General features: G+C 47.8%; 1 protein-coding gene across 2 annotated transcripts in view; it reads left to right on the forward strand.

Moving 5' to 3' along the window:
- The window catches only part of DMTF1 (cyclin D binding myb like transcription factor 1), a 75720-nt gene that overhangs the window by 11924 nt on the left and 50122 nt on the right, over window positions 1-13674 (forward strand). For both annotated transcript variants that reach the window (XM_060257938.1, XM_060257939.1), the window contains exon 2: window positions 9609-9725. In XM_060257938.1, the coding sequence (XP_060113921.1) occupies window positions 9617-9725 (109 nt within the window). In that variant the 5' untranslated portion in view covers window positions 9609-9616. The remainder of the gene's footprint in view (window positions 1-9608; window positions 9726-13674) is intronic.

Genomic DNA, 13674 nt, shown 5'->3' on the forward strand with positions numbered 1-13674 from the left:
TCAGCTAGGAAGTTTCATTTCCTGGGGAGGTGTTTCAAAGCGAACCCCGCCCACCTCAGCTATTTTGTCCCAAATTTGCGCGGGGTTTTGAGCACTTCTAAGTTTTTGTGGTCTGACCAAATTTCAAATGGCACCTTTGCACCCTCCAGCCATTGCCACCAAGTCGTTGAAGTCAGTTTAATGGCGGAGGCTTCTTTGTCCCATACTGCCTAGTTGTGTTCCATGGAGTCGAAATTCTTTGATACAAATGTGCATGGGTGGAGTAACCCATCAGGTCCCTCTTGCAACAGAACTCCCCCAAGCTCACTCCTCCCCCACATCGCTGGTGTTGCAACAGAACCTCCACCCCCCCCACACAAGCCGCTTCGCTGGTGTTGCATTGGACCACTAATTTTTTGTTTTCATCAGGGTGTTTCAATGCTGGCTCTGAAGTGAAAAGTTTTTTCAAGTGGTCAAACAGCTCTTAGAAGTCTACTGACCAGTTCAGTTTAGCGCTGCGTCGCTTATGCTCTTTTTAGCAGGTCTGTAAGAGGCAGGGCTACCTGCTCAAAGTTCTCAATAAAAACCTGGTAAAGTTGGCAAATCCCAGAAAAGACTGTAATTGGCACCGGGCTCTGGGGGGTTCCCAGTCAAGCACTGCTTTGACTTTTCTTGGGTCCATCTCCAGCCCACTTTGGATACCCGGTAACCCAGGAAGTCTAATTCAGTCTTGTGGAAGTCACATTTAGATAGCTTAGCAAACCATCTGTGTTGGTATAGAGTGGAGAGGACCTCCCTCACCAATTTCACATGGGACTCCAGGGCTTGTGAATAAATTAACACATCATCTAAATAAACAACCACCCCCTTGTATAAAAATTTTCTTAACACTTCACTAGGTTCATGAGCACTGCTGGAGCCCTCTGTAATCCAAAAGGCATCACCGAATACTCAAACGATCCCAATGGAGTATTGAAGGCAGTTTTCCATTCAACCCCTTCTTTTATGCACACACGGTAGTAAGCATGAGGGGTGTGTAAAAAAAAAATACGGATTTACACGGATTCGGAAATACAAGGGGCCAAAAAATTCGGAATACCGTGTATTTCCGAATACTGGTACTTGGAATAGCATATACAGTAGATGTGCGGCTATCACCGACTATATGGCCCCATTATACCCTATGGCCATTGAAATCAATGGCAAAATAGGGTATATTGGAAGCCATCTTGAGGGGAGGGTTTGAGAGAGAGCCCCCAAATTGGCAGGGGACCTGCAGGAGACTCTCCCCTACAAACCCCTCCAAGTCCCAAAAAGATTGGGCCAGGGGGTCCCATTCGAGCGGCACCCAAAGAGGGTGCCCCTATCCCACCATTATACCCTATGGGCCATTGAAATCAAAGGCAACATAGGGCATAATTAGAGGCTACTAGGGGGCAGGGGGGTTGAGGGAGAGTCCCCAAAACTGTAGGGAACCCACAGGGGACTCTCCCCTACAAACCCCAAAGTCCCAAAAAGATTGGGCCAGGGGGTCCCATTCCAGGGGCACCCAAAGCCAAACCTAACTTCACACCAGAGAATCTCTATAGGACCCAAATGCACTACATCCCTCTATCTACTCTATGAACCCTGCAGGCCTGGAACCAATATAAACCCAGTTGCCAACGTCACTGCCACACAAAACACAATCTGCTCAAGGTCTGCTCTGCAGACCTGGCTGCAGCAAACCCAGATGCCAGCTCTCCAGCCCTGCCCCAAACAACACGGGAAGAGCTGGCCAAGCACAACAAGCCTGCTGGTTCTGGGTCTCTCACCCAGGTGCCAGCTTCCCTGCCACAGAACACACAATCTACAGATGCCAGCTCTCCAGCCGTGCCCCAGACAACATAACTCTCAAACAAGAGAATTTGTGGACCGATCCAAACAACAGATCCAAAAAGACCACTAAGAAACAACTGTTAAAAAAGTGACCCTTTTAAACAATGAAAATTAGGCCAAACAGTCCCCCCCCCCTCCACAAGAACCACAACCAGAAGAGAAAAGGAACAACAGCAGCACAACACAGCAGCAACAAATCAAACACAGAATCCTTTTAAAACAGTAAAAAACTTGACTTTTAACAATGCAGGAACTTTACAAACCCCTCCCCCCAAAAAACCCTTCACCCTCACCCCAAGAAATCCAAGCCACCCAAATCAGGAAAAGTAAAAGGACACTGCACTTTTAAAAGTCCTCTCACTAAAGTAATTAGTGTGATTGGTCAGAGAACATTGTTTACTTTGATATCCAAGTAAACAAAAGAGCAATGTTGCTGATGGCAGCCATCAGCTACACAACAGCTCTGCAAAGCATGCATTTGCAATGCATTTTGCAAATGCATGCTTTGGATTGGCTGCTGGGGCTCTTCTCCCCCTCCCTCCCTGATCCCAGGGAAGCTATGGGAGAGGCGGGAAAAGGCTTCCAAAGGCAGGAAAGGATGCTAGCAGCTTCCCTGAGGCTGCAGAAGCTCCTTTCCTGCCTTTTCCATGGAGTTCTGTATGCTTCCAAATATCTATTCGGAAGTATACGGGGAGCCGTATACGGCTCCCATATAATGGCTTCAAAATGGATTTGGAAGTATACGGCGCCGTATACTTCCAAATCAGGGGTAATTTAGGGGTTTCTTTGATTCAGCCGAACCGAATGCACACCCCTAGTAAGCATCTCTTAGATCCAATTTAGTAAATATTTTCCCTTGGGCCACCACACTCAACAAATCTTTTATAAGCGGGATCAGGTAGGCATTTGACATGGATACTGCATTGATGTCCTGGCAGTTCACAACCAGACTCCCCCATCCTTCTTTTTCTGGATTAATACAGAGGCGGCTTGGAGCAAGCTAGCCTGGCAAACAAATCTGTGTTTTAAATTGAGTTCCAAGAATTTCTCTGTTCTGTTCATGGTATATAGTTTGGCTTTGGTTTGGGCTCCCCCAGGATCAGTTCTGTGGCACAATCTGTTGTCCGATGGGATGGGAGTTAATCTGCCTCTTGTTCCTCAAATACTTCTTTGAAAGTGACTTTATTTCCTCATGGATTAGGAAGAAATATTCATATGTTGGGGTAGAGCTGGGCCCAGACGTGTTCTTTGCAGCGATCACCAGGGAAAACAATGGACTGCCCACTCTTCTTCACATATGGGTCAGGGTCTCCCAGCCACCTCACTCCCAATACTGGCTGATGGGGCCCACTACAAAGGGGCATTCTTCCCAGTGAGGACACAACCCAACTGGAAGCGATTCAGTCTCTCTGACACATGGGTCTCCCTTCATTGGGGTGCCATCCATTTGCTCAAACTGTATGGGTTTAGGGAGAGTATTAGTCTTTAGTCCCAATCCCATGACTACCCAAGGGGTTATTAAGTCTCTGGTGCGCCCTGAATCTAACAACGCCTTTATATGCATGAACTTATGTAACTTTGGGTTCATTAGAGCAGTGGTCCCCAACCTTTTTGGCACCAGGGACTGGTTTTGCTGCCATCACATCCTGCCCTAGGGTTGCCAAGTCCAATTCAAGAAATATCTGGGGATTTTGGGGGTGGAGCCAGGAGCAAGGATGCGACAAGAATAATTGAACAGGGAGTTCTGGCTATTACATTTAAAGGGACCGCACACCTTTTAAAATGCCTTCCTTTCATAGGAAATAATGAAGGATAGGGGCACCTTCTTTTGTGGCTCATAGAATTGGACCCCCTGATCCAATCATTTTGAAACTTGGGGGTATATTGGGGAGAGGTACTGGAGGCTATGCTGACGTTTTTGGTGCCTCTACCTAAAAATATAGCCCCTCCAGAGCCCTATATACCCGCAAATTAATTCTCCATTATTTCCTATGGGAATAAGTCTCCATAGGGAATAATAGAGTTCCCAGCAGACATTTTCCTCCCCCTTCCCTGCTTTCTGATGACCCTGAAGCGGGGGAGAGCCTCCAATACAGAGGATCCCCTGCCCCCACCTGGGGATTGGCAACCCTAGCCTGCCCCCTCCTCTACCTTCCCCAGTGCCGTGCTGTGTTTTGCCCCCCTCCTCCGCCCACGCGAGCAGAGGAGGAGGCTCGGAGGAGTCAGCCCTACCAACTTTGGCAGGAACTGGGTTTTGAAGAGAAGACTGGAGGAGGAATTTCACCCCCTCCCTCACTTCTGGAAGAGAAGCGGGGGAGAAGCCTCCTTCAGCACGCTATTGAAATAGCTTAGAATCAGTCTGGGCCCTGCTGAAGCTGCCCAAGCCTGGTCACAGCACCCCTCTGATCGCGGGGGCGGGGGGGGGGAATGAGGCTCGGCTCTGCTGCTTCGGAAGGGCCCAGACTGATTCTAAGCTGTTTCAATAACGTACTGAAGGAGGCTTCCCCCCCCCCACTTCCAGAAGTGAGGGGGGGTGAAACTCCTCCAGCCTCCTCTTCAAATGACTTACAATCAGTCCGGTTCCTGCCAAAGTGGGTAGGGCTGACTCCAAGCCTTCTTGCTCCTCTGCTTGAGGAGTGGAACATGGCACTGGGGAAGGAAAGGGAGGAGAGGGGGCAGGCCGTGGTGTCTCGTGCGTGGGGGAGGGAGCAAAGCGGCGCTGCGATGGGTAAGTGGGGGGGCAGGGGAGTGGAGGATAAGGAGTGGCGGCCAGGTTGCTAACAGGCTGCGGCCCGGTAGTGGGCCGCAGCCTGGGGGTTGGGGACCCCTGCCCTAGAGTAATGGGGATAAAAACAAAGTCCCAAATGTTCTCACCCCTAATGTCGTGGTGGTTCCTCAGACATGCTGGCTTGTGCCCACTACAACAGGTTGCTGTCGTTTCCTGCCAGCTGTTTTCTGCTACTCTCCCCACTAGATGTTGGGGTGCTGTTTCGGGGTGAAGTTCCCAGCTTGGTGTTATAGGTTGCCACCGGTCTGTCACCTCTTTGACGCCCCGCACCCTCTGGTCATCCGCTTCTCCTCCTCCTCTTCTTGTCTTCTTTCTTTGGGGCCATGGTAGGGACTTGAGGTCCCATCAGGCACTCCGCAGCTATGTGGTTAGCACCCCCACACCAGAAACACAGCTTTCATTTTGCTCCTTTCTCTCTTGCTGAGCACGGGAGGTGGGGTGGTCTTCGTGTCTGTTTCTCCCCAGACCGAGTCTCCTTACCCCCATGGCCCAACTGTTGCTGCCTTTGGAGTGTTACTAGTCGTTGGAGGTTATCTACTTTGCAAGCAAGCTGGATCCACCCTACGATGGTCTCTGATCATCTTGCATCAGCGTCTAAGAGCAAGGCGTCTCTAGTAGGGGTGTGCATTCGGTTCGGCCGAATTAACCGCCGAATCACCCCTGATTCGGCTGCATATGGAATCACATACAGCCGAATCCAGTTGGGGCCCATTATGCGGGAGCTGAGTATGGCTCCCCGTATACTTCCGTATAGATATTCAGAAGTATACAGAAATCCATGGAAAAGGCGGGAAAGGGGCTTCTGCAGCCTCAGGGGAGCTGCTTGCCTCCTTTCCCGCCTTTGGTAGCCTTTTCCTGCCCCTCCCATAGCCTCCCTGGGATCAGGGAGGGGAGGGAGGAGGAAGAGGAGCCCCAGCAGCCAATCGAAAGCATGCATTTGCAAAATGCATTGCAAATGCATGCTTTGCAGGGCTGTTGTGTAGCTGATCCCCCGCCATCAGCAACATTGTTGTTCTTTTGATTTGTTGTCTGGCCAATCACAGAGCAGTGCTATTTTTTTAAACTGCTCTCTGTAGGGCCAGAGAACCTTTTTAAGGAGTCTGCCTGGCTGGACACCTCCATTGCTGCTGTGTTGGTGTGAGAGAGAGATTGTGCTGTGCTGGCCCTTGGCCTCAGCTGCTGCTGCTCTCTCTCAGCCTTACCAGACTTGCCTGGAGTAGAGAAAACGTCTAAGGTAAGACAGTCTTGGGGTTCTTGTTTTTATTTTAGTTGGTAAAAGGACTTTTTAAGACTCAGAGTCCCTTTACTTATCCAGATTTGGGTGGTGGGTAGCTTATTTGGGGTTAGGGGGTTCTGCTGGGGGAGGGGGCCTGGGGTGGGGTTTTTTTTGCCAGTTTGCCCATATCTTACTTTAGTGAGAGGACTTTTAAAAGTGCAGTGTCCTTTTACTTTTCTTGATTTGGGTGGCTTGGATTTCTTGGGGTTAGGGTGAAGGGTTTTTTTGCGGGGGGGAGGGGTTGGTAAAGTTCTTGTATTGTTAAAAGTTAAGATTTTTTTACTGTTTTAAAAGGATTCTGTGTTTGATTTGTTGCTGCTGTGTTGTGCTGCTGTTGTTCCTTTTCTCTTCTGGTTCTTGGGGGGGTGCTGTTTGGCCTAATTTTCATTGTTTAAAAGGCCACTTTTTTAACAGTTGAGTTTCTTGGCCTTCTCCTGGTGTCCCTTTTCCTGGTTCTGGTTTTTTTGGGGGGGGGAGCTGGCACCTGGGTGAGAGACCCAGAACCAGCAGGCTTGTTGTGCTTGGCCAGCTCTCCCCATGTTGTTTGGGGCAGGGCTGGAGAGCTGGCATCTGTAGATTGTGTGTTCTATGGCAGGGAAGCTGGCACCTGGGTGAGAGACTCACAGCCAGCAACCTTGTTGTGCTTGGCCAGCTCTCCCCGCGTTCTTTGGGGCAGGGCTGGAGAGCTGGCATCTGGGTTTGCTGCAGCCAGATTGTGTTTTGTGTGGCAGGGTTCATAGAGTAGCTAGATGTATATAGTGCATTTGGGTCCTATAGAGATTCTCTGCTGTGAAGTTAGGTTTGGCTTTGGGTGCCCCAGGAATTGGACCCCCTGGCCCAATCTTTTTGGGACTTGGGGGGGGGGGTTGTAGGGGAGAGTCCCCTGCAAATTTGGGGGCTCTCCCTCAAACCCCCTCCCCTCCAGGCGGCTTCAAATATACCCTATTTGCCATTGATTTCAGTGGCCCATAGGGTATAATGGGGCCGTATATTCGGAAATAGCCGCGCATCTACCGTATATGCGGCTATCCCGACTACGGAATTCAGAAATATACGGGATTCCGTATTCCCCCCCCCCATATATTTCCGAATCTGTGTACTACCGAATTTTTTTTTTTTTTTTTTGCACATCCCTACTCTAGTACTGGTGCACTTTCATCTGTTCGTCCCATTCGCAAAACTTGGTAGCAAGAGAACGGATCTCTGCTGAGTACTCAGTCCAACTTAGTCCCCTGGCAGAGGCATTGTAGTGAGGTCTGCCCTTGGTAGTTTTAGGAACTAATCAGGTTTCTCAGAGCTCAGTCATTTGTTTCTTTATAAGAACATACCAGTGATCCAGCCAGCCCAGCATCCTTTCTCATACAGTGGCCAGCCAGTTAGTCTAGAAGGCCAACAAAAGGCACAGAGGCTGAGGCCTTCCCCTGATTTTGCCTCCTGGCACTGGATTATTACCACTAAATATGGAGTTTTCCCCTTAATGGCCATTGATGGTCCTCTCCTCCTTGAATCTGTTTACCCTTTTAAAGCCATCTGTGTTCCTGTCTTTGTCCTGAGCCTATTTCCCAACAACTTTGTTGAGTACCCTGAGTTGGTTAATACAGGCCCCTGGTTTGCAGGGGGGGAAATGAACTTTAAAAGGTGGAGGGAGATTGTTTTAAAAACATCATTAGTTCCCTGGCATGTGGGGTGTTGTCAAGGACTGAAATAAACAGCACTCTCTGGGTTCTGGCCTCTGTACAACAAGCCAGATAAAAAACAAAAGATTCTTGTTTGGGGCTTGAAAATAGGGGATGGGAGAATGGGGGTGAGCCAGGTATGATCTGACTGTTACTGAAAGAGTAAAAAGGGTTGTTCAGGGTGCTGGGAAGATTTCCAGAAAGGTGGGGAAAGGGTATGCTTGAAGTAGTTTTGATCTGACTGTAGGTCTCTATCCTGTTCTGTCTCAGAGTCCAGCTGAGTTTGGTAAGAAAAAGAGCAAGGACATCATAGGCCAGGGGTGTCGAACTCATTTGTTATAAGGGCCGGATCTGACATAAATGAGACCTTGTTGGGCCAGGCCATGTTGGGCTGGGCCATGTAAGTGCCTATTTAAGATTAGGCAGCAGAGATATAAATGTTATAAAGAACACAGACAAACACAAATATATATCTTAAAAAAAAAACACTTGGTCTTAAAGATGCTTTCTTTGTATTTCTCCCATGGGATCCAGGGAACTGGGCAAAGGAAGCTCTGGCTCTTTCTTTCCTTCCCCAGAGGACCGAGGAGGGGGCAGCCTCAGCCAATAGAAGGAAGAGAGGCTTGGTTCAATCACTCTTCTGTGCAATTGAGGGAGCCTGGCAAAGCAAGCTATTCCTCCCCAAGGGAGGCGCCTCAGCCAATGGAGAAAATAGAGGTTTTGCTTTGTAGCTCCTGTGCAATCAAGCAAGCCTTGCAAATCAAGCTGTGATGCAGAAGGAAGCAAGAGAGAGGGAGAAGGAAGCAGATGACAGCCAGTTGCTCAGGGGCCTGATTCGGCCCTCGAAATGCATGTTTGACACCCCTGTGACATAGACCATTGTGGGAATGAAAATGAAATTATAACAGATGATGAAGAGAGGGCAGAACTGCTCAATTTCTACTGTTCAGTCTTCTCTTGTAAGGGAAAAGGTGCTCTTCATGGCAAATATGGAACACATGACAAGAGAAGGGAATTGCGGCCTAGGATTGACATAGGGGTAGTACATTGAGTCTTTAAAGTCCTTGGGGCCAGATGAGCTGTATCCAAAGGTACTAAAAGAACTTGCAAATGTAATTTCTGATCCTTTGGTCATTATTTTTGAGAATTCTTGGAGAACAAGTAAGGTACCAGAAGATTGGAGGCTGGTAAATGTTAGTCTCCATCTTCAAGAATGGGGAAAAGGTGGATCCAGGTAACTACTGACCTGTCAGCTCAACATCTATGCCTGGAAAAGTTTTAGAACAAATCATTGGTCAGTCCTTGAAAGTTTAGGGAAAAAAGGATGTGATGCACATGAAAGCTCACATCCTGAATAAAATTGCATTGGTCTTAAAGATGTAACGGGGGAGGTATTTGTGATTTTCCTGCATTATGCAGGGGGCTGGACTAGATGACCCTGGAGGTCCCTTCTATCTCTATAATTCTATGATTTTATTTGGTTTTACTTACTGCTCCCAAATGATGCCATTGAGGCAGTCTGGAATGCTTACTATGGCAGAATATTGTGTGCTAAGGGCACACAGGCTAATCACTGCAAGGCCATGAGTAATGCTCAGTAGCCAAGTCTCAGATAATTTCTCCAGAATGGTCATTTTAAATGTGATGAGATTAGGTGCAGTCCTCCTTTCTCCACTGGCCATCCTGCCTTAGTTGGGGTGTTGACCAGAAATTTTGCCTACTAGCCCATGAAAAGAGACAGAAGAGAAGCTGGTCCTGTGTCCCAGTGGCATCAGGGAAGGAACATAAGACAAAATGGAGATTTTTGGCAGCATGAGGAAGGGATTATTTGTGTTCTCCAGGGTTGCACATTGTCTGTGGTCTTGCTTTGTGACGTAAGAGTTTTGTTTTCTCCGTACGTTTGATCCATGAAAATGAGTGTTTTTGATGTCGGGACAGAAGACATGACCAACTAAAAAATGATGTCAGTGTTCTTAGAGTACAAACTGATATATGGTTTGTTTTTGATTAGGTCTGAGTATGAGCACAGCTGAAGAAGATTCTGGCACAGTGACAGTAGAAACCGTGAATTCTGTGACTTTGACCCAAGACACTGAAGGGAATCTTATACTTCATTGTCCTCAAGAAGGTATAGACAGATGTTGTTCTCCATATTATTTCAGATTATTGTTCACTAACAATTGGAGTCAAATGACAGCTGAGTTGGGTATTTTTTATGGGGTTCTTTCTGTAGATGAATAGATTTGAGACAGTCCGGTTCTGCAGAAACATAGGGGGTTCTGCAGTGAGATGATGGGTGATGATGAACCAGCCCGCTTGTCCACTATTGGTCTTTCCCTGCAATGTACAACAGCAGGGGATCTCCTTTTGTGCAGAACCATCATGGTACTGAACAGCTTGGCAAGTGAGCTAAGCTTATCTTAAAAATATGTTTTGGGTTCTTTTTTGTGAAAACTAATTTTATTATTTTTGCAATATATTTGAGAAATATTCATCAGACATATTTTTTCCCAAAAAAGATATTAACCAATACACTGCAAATTTCCTCCTCCCCTCTTTCATGACCTCCGCTGGTGTTTAAAATGATTATAAAAAAGAAAAAGGTAAATTTAACAGTTATAGAATCTTCAGCTAGAAATTACATATAACACAAAAAAAGACCAAAACCATATAAAAATTATTATTAACCCTCTTTTTGTCTCTTAAACTAAGCCACTGCTAGTGAGAGTATTAAATCAAAAACCAATATTTTATAGTCTTATCTTATTTTCCCATAAAAATTCAATTATTGTTATCAAAAACTACTAAACGTCTCTTCACTTTCCATTGTTTTTCAACATATTTTTGAAATTCTCCCATTCATCTTTAAATTTTTCTAAATTACAGTCTTTTAAGATTCTAGTAAGTTTGTCCATTTCACTCCAATGCAATACTTTTAAGATCCAGTCCCATTTCTCTGGTATTTTATCTTGCTTCCACACTTGTGCATATAATGTCCTCGCAGCTGAAAGCAAATACCACACAATTGTCCTGTCTCGCTTCGAGAAACTTTCCATTTGTAATCCCACTAGAAAGACATCTGGTGCTCTCTTAATATTATAACCCAAGATTTTCGAAATCTCTTGTTGAATCATTCGCCAAAATTGTTTCACTTTTTCACAAGTCCACCACATATGGCAGAAAGAACCTTCATGTTTTTTGCACTTCCAACACCTATCTGATACTTGATCATTTTTGCCAATTGTCATATACCACCTATAAAGCATTTTCAAACAGTTCTCTTTTATATTATAGCACGTCGATATTTTCATAGAGTTCTTCCATAGGTGTTCCCATGTCTCCATTTGTATTTCTTTATTCATATTGATTGCCCATTTTATCATTTGAGGTTTCACTACTTCATTCATTCATTCATTCACATTTTATTTATATCCCGCCCTCCCCGCTGGAGCAGGCTCAGGGCGGCTAACAACAAAATTCATTGAGTTATACATTGAGTTAAAATACATTGAGTTATAACTAACAATATAAACCGACAGATAATTAAGAAACTGTTAAAATTCTAAAAACAATGTTAATATTAGTATGTTAATATGTTGGTGCTATTCAGATGGTGAATTTACTTAGCAGTTTACTCAGTGAAGGCCATTCGAAAGAGAACAGTCTTGCAGGCCCTGCGGAACTGTTCAAAGTCCCGCAGGGCCCGCATTTCTTCTGGAAGCTGATTCCACAGCTGTGGAGCCATAACAGAGAAAGCCCGAGTACGGGTACTCTGGAGTTTTATGTCTTTTGGCCCGGGAATAGTCAGCAGGTTCTTCCCTGCTGACCTCAGTGCTCTCTGGGGTTCATACGGGGAGAGACAGTCCCGAAGGTAGGCAGGTCCTCGGCCATATAGGGCTTTAAAGGTAATGACCAGCACTTTGTAACGAATTCGGTATATAACTGGCAGCCAGTGCAGTTCACGCAGCCCCGGTTGTATGTGCTCCCACTTTGGGAGCCCCAACAGCAGTCTGGCAGCCGCGTTTTGCACTAGCTGCAGCTTCCGGGTTCGGCACAGAGGCAGCCCCATGTAGAGGGCATTACAGTAGTCTAGTCTTGAGGTGACCGTTGCATGGATCACTGTTGCCAGGTCCTGACGCTCTAGGAAAGGAGCCTTGCTCGCCTCAGATGAAAAAAAGCAGACTTGGCAGTGGCTGCTATCTGGGCCTTCATTGATAATGAAGGCTCCAGTAGAACTCCAAGGCTTCTGACCCGGTGCACCGCTTTCAATGGCACCCCGTCGAAGACCGGGAGAGGTATTTCCACGCCCCCCCCCCAGAGCGCCCCAACCCAAGCAAAGGACTGTCGGAGCGGGAGTAGCAGAGTGAGGGAGTTCCAGGGCTCGTGTGCTTTCCCTTGAGCTTTCTTTAGCAACAGCACACGCCTTGCTTTTGGTCTTCTTGCAGACCTGGCAATCCAAGTAACATTTGCAAGGATTTACTTTCAAACTAGGCACAAGCTCCAGGGTTTTCTTTAACGCCCTAAATCCGCAGTGCCCAAGTCTCCTATGGAGCAAATGTATACAATTATTGTGCACAGGCTCATTCGACACCTGAGCCACCTGGGCACAATCACTCTGGACCACATACAGTTTACCTTCCCTCTTTCCTGTCACAAGCAACTTTCCCCCACCTCCCAGGATTTTGCAGCAGGTTTTCTCAAATCTCACCTGGTATCCCTGGTCAAACAGTGTGCTAACACTCAACAGGTTAGACTGCAGTGAGGGTACATACAACACATTTTGCAACATACGTTTCAGTGCAGGAAATTCCACATTGCCTGAGCAAACAGAATTGGCAGTGGTCCCATCAGCCAATCTCACATACTTATGCTCAGGACTGTCAATGTTTTTCAACAACTCCTTCTCGCAGCAGAGATGGCTCGTTGCCCCGGAGTCTAAAATCCAAGCAGACCCTGTGCTCTCTACTGCAGACGTGACCAGCCGGGTTGCTTCCTCACACGGGCTGGCGGTCCTCCGCTCTCGCCGCACACGCCCCCGCCTCTTCTCCCTCTCAGGGCAAGCTCGGAGCAGGTGCTGCGACGACCCGCATCCATAGCAGCGACGGACTGCAAACGCAGTCGGCTCCACTTCCTCCACCTTCGGACGCCTGCCAGCAGCAAAAGCTGGCTCATTCTTGGCTGTCTTCCCGGACACACCGATAACAGCACGCTGCCCGGCCGACACCCCCGGACAGCTCACGGCCGCAATTCTCTCTTGGAAGTCAAGCAGGTGGGCACAGACGTATTCCATGGTCAGGGTCGCTACGTCCACCGTCTCCAGAGAAGTTATCAGGGGAGTGTACTCAGGTGGCAACGACGACAGCAAAATGTACACTCTGTCGTCTGGAGCTACAGTCTTGCCTCTTGCCTCCAGCTCAACGAAACAGTCCGTTAGCCGTTTGATGTGATCTTTCACACACCCTCCAGCCGGCATAACGGTGCGGAACATCCTCCTTGTCAAGGCCATGAGGGAACCAGCAGTGGTGCTAACATGCACCGCACTCAACGCGTCCCAGGCAGCCTTGGGAGTGTCCTTCCCTCGCACATAAACCAGCTGGTCATCTCCTATAGATAGCACTATGTTGGCCAGTGCCTTATCCGATAACACAGTCTCGGCAGGAGATAAGTCAGCAGGGGGGTTACTCACGAACAGCCATTGCCCTTCACGCTTGAGGTAGTGTTGCATTCTCAGGCTCCACACCGCGTAGTTGGCTGAGGTGAGCTTCTCAACGGCTACTCCAAGCTGTTGCTGAGCCATCGTGCCGACTCCTCCTCACAGCTGGCTGCCGACGTCCCTCTGGCTCTCAAACAGAGAACGGTGGTGCTTCTGGGTCCTTCACCGGCGTTCCTCGCCTCCGGCTCTTTCCAAACTCACAGTCAGCTCAACTCTCAACTCTCTCCTCCGCGCAGCGGAACCGCCCTGGGCCCATAACCCTGTCGGAGCGGGAGTAGCAGAGTGAGGGAGATGACTTGCCCGACACAGGGCTTCAGGAAAGAAAATCAGGCAGACACGTGCAACTAGTGCCAAAAGGTGTATT

The sequence above is a fragment of the Heteronotia binoei genome, chromosome 17, assembly GCF_032191835.1.
Source record: "Heteronotia binoei isolate CCM8104 ecotype False Entrance Well chromosome 17, APGP_CSIRO_Hbin_v1, whole genome shotgun sequence".
Taxonomy (NCBI): domain Eukaryota; kingdom Metazoa; phylum Chordata; class Lepidosauria; order Squamata; family Gekkonidae; genus Heteronotia; species Heteronotia binoei.